Raw genomic sequence first — 4,514 nt, 5'->3', positions numbered from 1 at the left:
TCATGATATCAACATGTTGGGCATCACTTCCTACGAGGTTTTCATCATTAAAAAAAATTAGCTTTGCCATTTTGTCCACATTCGGGTCCACTTATAAATGTGAGCAAATATTTTCACAAATGAAATTTATTTTGAGCAGAAACAGGAGCAGGTTAACTATTAAAAATTCAGATGCTTGTGTTCGACTTAAAACGACCAACTATAAACCAGACTTGACTAAATTGACGTTACAAGTTCAACATCAGGGGAGCCATTGATATCGTAGAGAAAGTTTATAAATAAAGTTCTTAATAAAATATATGTTATTATTTACTAAAATGCTGTTTTAATACGAAAATATCTCTGACCCAAACGTTTCTTTAATACTCGCATTTTGGTTGATTTTGACCCGCGGCCAAAAAAGGTTGCCGACCCCTGCTGTAGCCCAATAAATAAATTATAATATCAGTTAAGTATTTATGAAATTAGATTGTTAGAAAAATTAAGGGGGCGCAACAATTTTTTTTTAAAAGGGGGCGCGCAGGTACAAAAAGGTTGGAAACCACTGGTTTAAGCAAAAATATGCTCCGAAATTTTCCCTCAAGGCGTATACTTACTCCTTTTTGTCCAGCACATAAATCTAGTCCAGTAACTGAACGAATAGGCCCATATCTGTTCATGCATTACTTATAGCATGAAAACAAATATTTTTCGATTTTTATAGCTTTAATAAATATGCTCATTTAAAGCAACATTTTTTATTTTTACATGTCGTGACCGGATGCGATACCACTTTTGCTTTATTTAATAAAGGAAAGCGTAATGTGGTTAAAATATTTAAAAAAGGATTAAGATGGTAACTAATTTTTCAGAACATAATAACTTAATTTCACTGAACTAGAAGACGTGTTTTTCTAAAATTAATTGAAAACAATAACACAGGAGATTTGGTTTTACGAAATTTTTATTAATTTACAATCATTCCCAATACAATTTTACATCTAATTGTAAGTAAATTTTTTGTAGATTTCCAAGTATAAAACACCTTCTTTTAAAGACATATGTACACTTTACAGGCTTAATAAATAATTATACAATTTTTATTTCACAACTATTCGTAAATTGTTTACACTTTCAACAATGTTATTTATTTAAAAAAAGCGAAAACTCACGTGGATAAATTAAATACTACTGGCTCTCTTTTCTCACGAGGAGATTAATTACATTATAAATAAATACATTTACAAGCATGTGCATTTATTTAAATCGAATAGTTAGTAGGTGATATTGTTTAATTACATTTATTATATTATGTACACGAAAAATTGTACTAAAAATCACAAGAGTAAGTAAAGAAGTGAGACTTGTTTCTCACGACAGTAAAGTGAAATGGTTTACGCACTTCCGGAATTTCATAGAACACAAAAAAGCAATGTCATACAAAACTCATTTGTACCTGGTTAGAATTTAATTTAATTTAGTTGCATCAAAATTTAATTTAAACGTTATAATTGAAGCTAATAACATGTAGGTAGATACTTATTAATAAAAAAAAATTAATAATTTGAAAAATTAGCCTTGAAAGATCCTAAAATAACAAAACTGCTTCCTCAGTCTGATGAATTAAAAAAGTAAGATTCTAAGATTTCATAATCAACTAGCAACTTTATAGTTTTATCTATCTGCGTATCTTTTCATTTATTTATGGAATCTTCCCAAAAACAGAAACGACTAGATTTTTGAAAAATATTTTTTTGAGAAGTGAAAACCACACTTAATTTTTTTTCACTTATCCTGTTGAAGTAGGGGTCTCTAGGCGGCATTTATATGGGTCTCCCGATAGGTAGGAAAAATGCAGAAACCTTTATTTATAACCAATCAGTGACGAAATATTTGTCTTATCGTTATAAATGCGCCTTTTCCCAATGAAAATTATGTCAAATACTGTAGTAAAAGTTGAACTGAACTGAAATTCGAAGCAATTTCTAGCTCGAATATTTTTGTTTCATAAACATGCCATTGTTTTAATTTTATTTCAACCTCGTTATCTCGAATTTCTAAATTTCTCGATGCTTTCTCTAACTCGAAAAGCGAAACAGGATTTTGCTTCTCTTCCACAAAAAAAAACTGAATCTTACATTATTGATTAATATTCTTCTTCAGTGATAATTAGTGGCCTGAATTTTTAGTCATAATGGTAGTTACACATGCATTTACACAGCAACAATCAGCAACAATGTTAAATTGTTATCGACCATTTGGTTGTTGAGTCATAAATAACTAAAGTACAAGAGATGTCTTCAAAAGAAAATTTAAAAGTTTAATGGTAAAGCAGAAATTTTCCCTAACTCGAACTTAATTAGGGGGTTTGACCGTAATTACGCCTCCTCAAAACGAGATCACTTAAAAATGAATAAGGAAAAAGTCAAAACAACTAAAAATTAAAAGAAATCTTCAGAATACGTTTAGATAAATATGTTAAATTTAATGTGTATTAATGGTAATGTACATTAATTTTCGAGTTATGTCATAACTGATAAATGTATACCCGTTGGTTATGATCTTAATTTTATTTTATCGTTCAGGCGGTAATATTAAATAAAAAAAAAAAATAATAAAAGACACCTGCTGAATACTTTTCAAAGAAAAAAAATCTAAAATTCTGTAAGTGCGTAAACGACATTTGGAATAATTAAGCCATCACATTAGCCCAGATTTGTCTTTTCATCCTATTTGGAATTGCGTATGAAGGTCAGGTCATAGTTTTTAAAATTAACCTATTAACGTAATTATACTTACCTGTATCCTAAATTTAAAAACCAAAATAAACAACATCAAAATATATATATACAAACAACCACCTAAAATCGTAAAATTTTTTAATACGAAAGCTAACAAAACAAAATCTATAAATCACAATCCGCTATAAAGCGCACAAAAAGTTATTAATATAAAATTATAAACAAGTAAATAATAATTAAATAATAACAGTTAAATACTATGTATATAAAATGTACATCATTATGCACGTTTCGTGCACTTCGTCTTCAAAAGACTTCAAATAATATCGATGTTTGTCATAAACTGTTATTTTATGTTATAATACGTTATCTAATACTAATACTTTAACAATAAAATGTTTAATTATGATGCTTTGGTTCTTTTCGTTTAGTATTATGTACGCCAGTTAATAAAAACCATCTGTTTTTACACTAATTATTCATAAAAAAAATATTTCATCAATTTTTACAGAATTAACTACCTACTAGGTATATTATATATAACATTAGGTACATAATTAAAACGGATATTTTTTGTTTGTCATTTTGTCGTTTTAGCAGAGTCAAGAATAAGAAAAATGATATATTTTAACGTCTTATGTCGTAAATAAGGTCTAAGCTGGTTGCATTCCTAATAAATTTAGCAATAAAAATGATGATATCAAAAATCATGATGCTCCAAATAAAAATAATTATGATTTAATATGTAGGTACGGTACACTACGTTACAGTACGTTCTAAATTAAAAGTTCAGTTATATTTTCACGGATTTTTTAATAGGATTAGATTTCTAATGTAAGTGATAACAAAATTCAACCAGCTTAGTGCACGGTGAGTTTTTTTTGTTTGTTAATTATAACTAATATCGAGTCACAGTCGCAATTTTTTCAGCTAAACAATAATTGACTAAATACCTGTCTCTATGACGCACTTAAGGCGATAACAGAGCAGACTAAAGTTGTACTCGTATCACGTACCACTGTCAGGATTGTCACTGGTGGGTTTATCTAGGAGGCTGTTATCACCACCGCCTGCGTTACGATCGACTCCTCCGAACATGTCCTTCGCAATCTTGTCCCACGTATCCTTGTTCTTCTGTATCTGACGAGTATTATTTGCAACAATGTCGTCCGGTTGACCGTAACTAGGAGGATTCGCGTAAGGATCGTAACCCAAAACGGATAGCATAGGAGCGAGATCGGCCATGTCCCGGATCACGTCGTCCGGAAAATGACCTACCCATTTGGACAATGCCTCTAAATTGACCGGTTTGATTACTTGATCCGAGGAACGTTCAACCCTGAAACAATAAGAAATGAAAGTTTGTTAAATCAAATCGTAACTTGGTACTTAATTATTTATGTTAATGGTTTCAAAATCGTGAAATATCTTGTAGTGGAGTAAACGAAGGTTATCACTTCGGAAAAATTTGTAACCAGGTAGACTTTGGTGAACAACATTCTTCAAGTAAGCTAGAATAACGTAGTGAAAAGTCTACTGAAAAAAAGTGTCCGCGTCCTATTTTTATTTAACATTTTAAAACCAAAAATACGGTTTTTTGCGAATAACTTTTTAAGTTTTATTTGTACGTAAAAAAAATCGGTTGTCTGTAAAGTCGGTTTACTGACGATAGTTGAACGTGACAACGTCATAAGAAAATACTGATGGAATGGTTTCATTTTTCAAAAGAAAATTTTAATTTTATTTGTTTGATAGATATTTTGTATGGATATAGAGAAGGAGGTAAATGGAAAT

General features: G+C 29.9%; 1 protein-coding gene across 1 annotated transcript in view; it reads right to left on the bottom strand.

Moving 5' to 3' along the window:
- Positions 1–2,029: 2,029 nt before the first annotated feature.
- Positions 2,030–4,514, bottom strand: part of LOC108736474 (protein-tyrosine sulfotransferase) — a 241,466-nt gene continuing 238,981 nt past the window's right edge. The window contains exon 6 of the mRNA XM_025980499.1: positions 2,030–4,059. Within this exon, the coding sequence (XP_025836284.1) occupies positions 3,729–4,059 (331 nt within the window). The 3' untranslated portion in view covers positions 2,030–3,728. The remainder of the gene's footprint in view (positions 4,060–4,514) is intronic.

This window comes from Agrilus planipennis, unplaced genomic scaffold, assembly GCF_000699045.2.
Source record: "Agrilus planipennis isolate EAB-ADULT unplaced genomic scaffold, Apla_2.0 scaffold127, whole genome shotgun sequence".
Lineage (NCBI taxonomy): Eukaryota > Metazoa > Arthropoda > Insecta > Coleoptera > Buprestidae > Agrilus > Agrilus planipennis.
The sequence above is the reverse complement of the archived record's forward strand: the minus strand, read 5'-3'. Positions and strand labels throughout refer to the sequence as shown.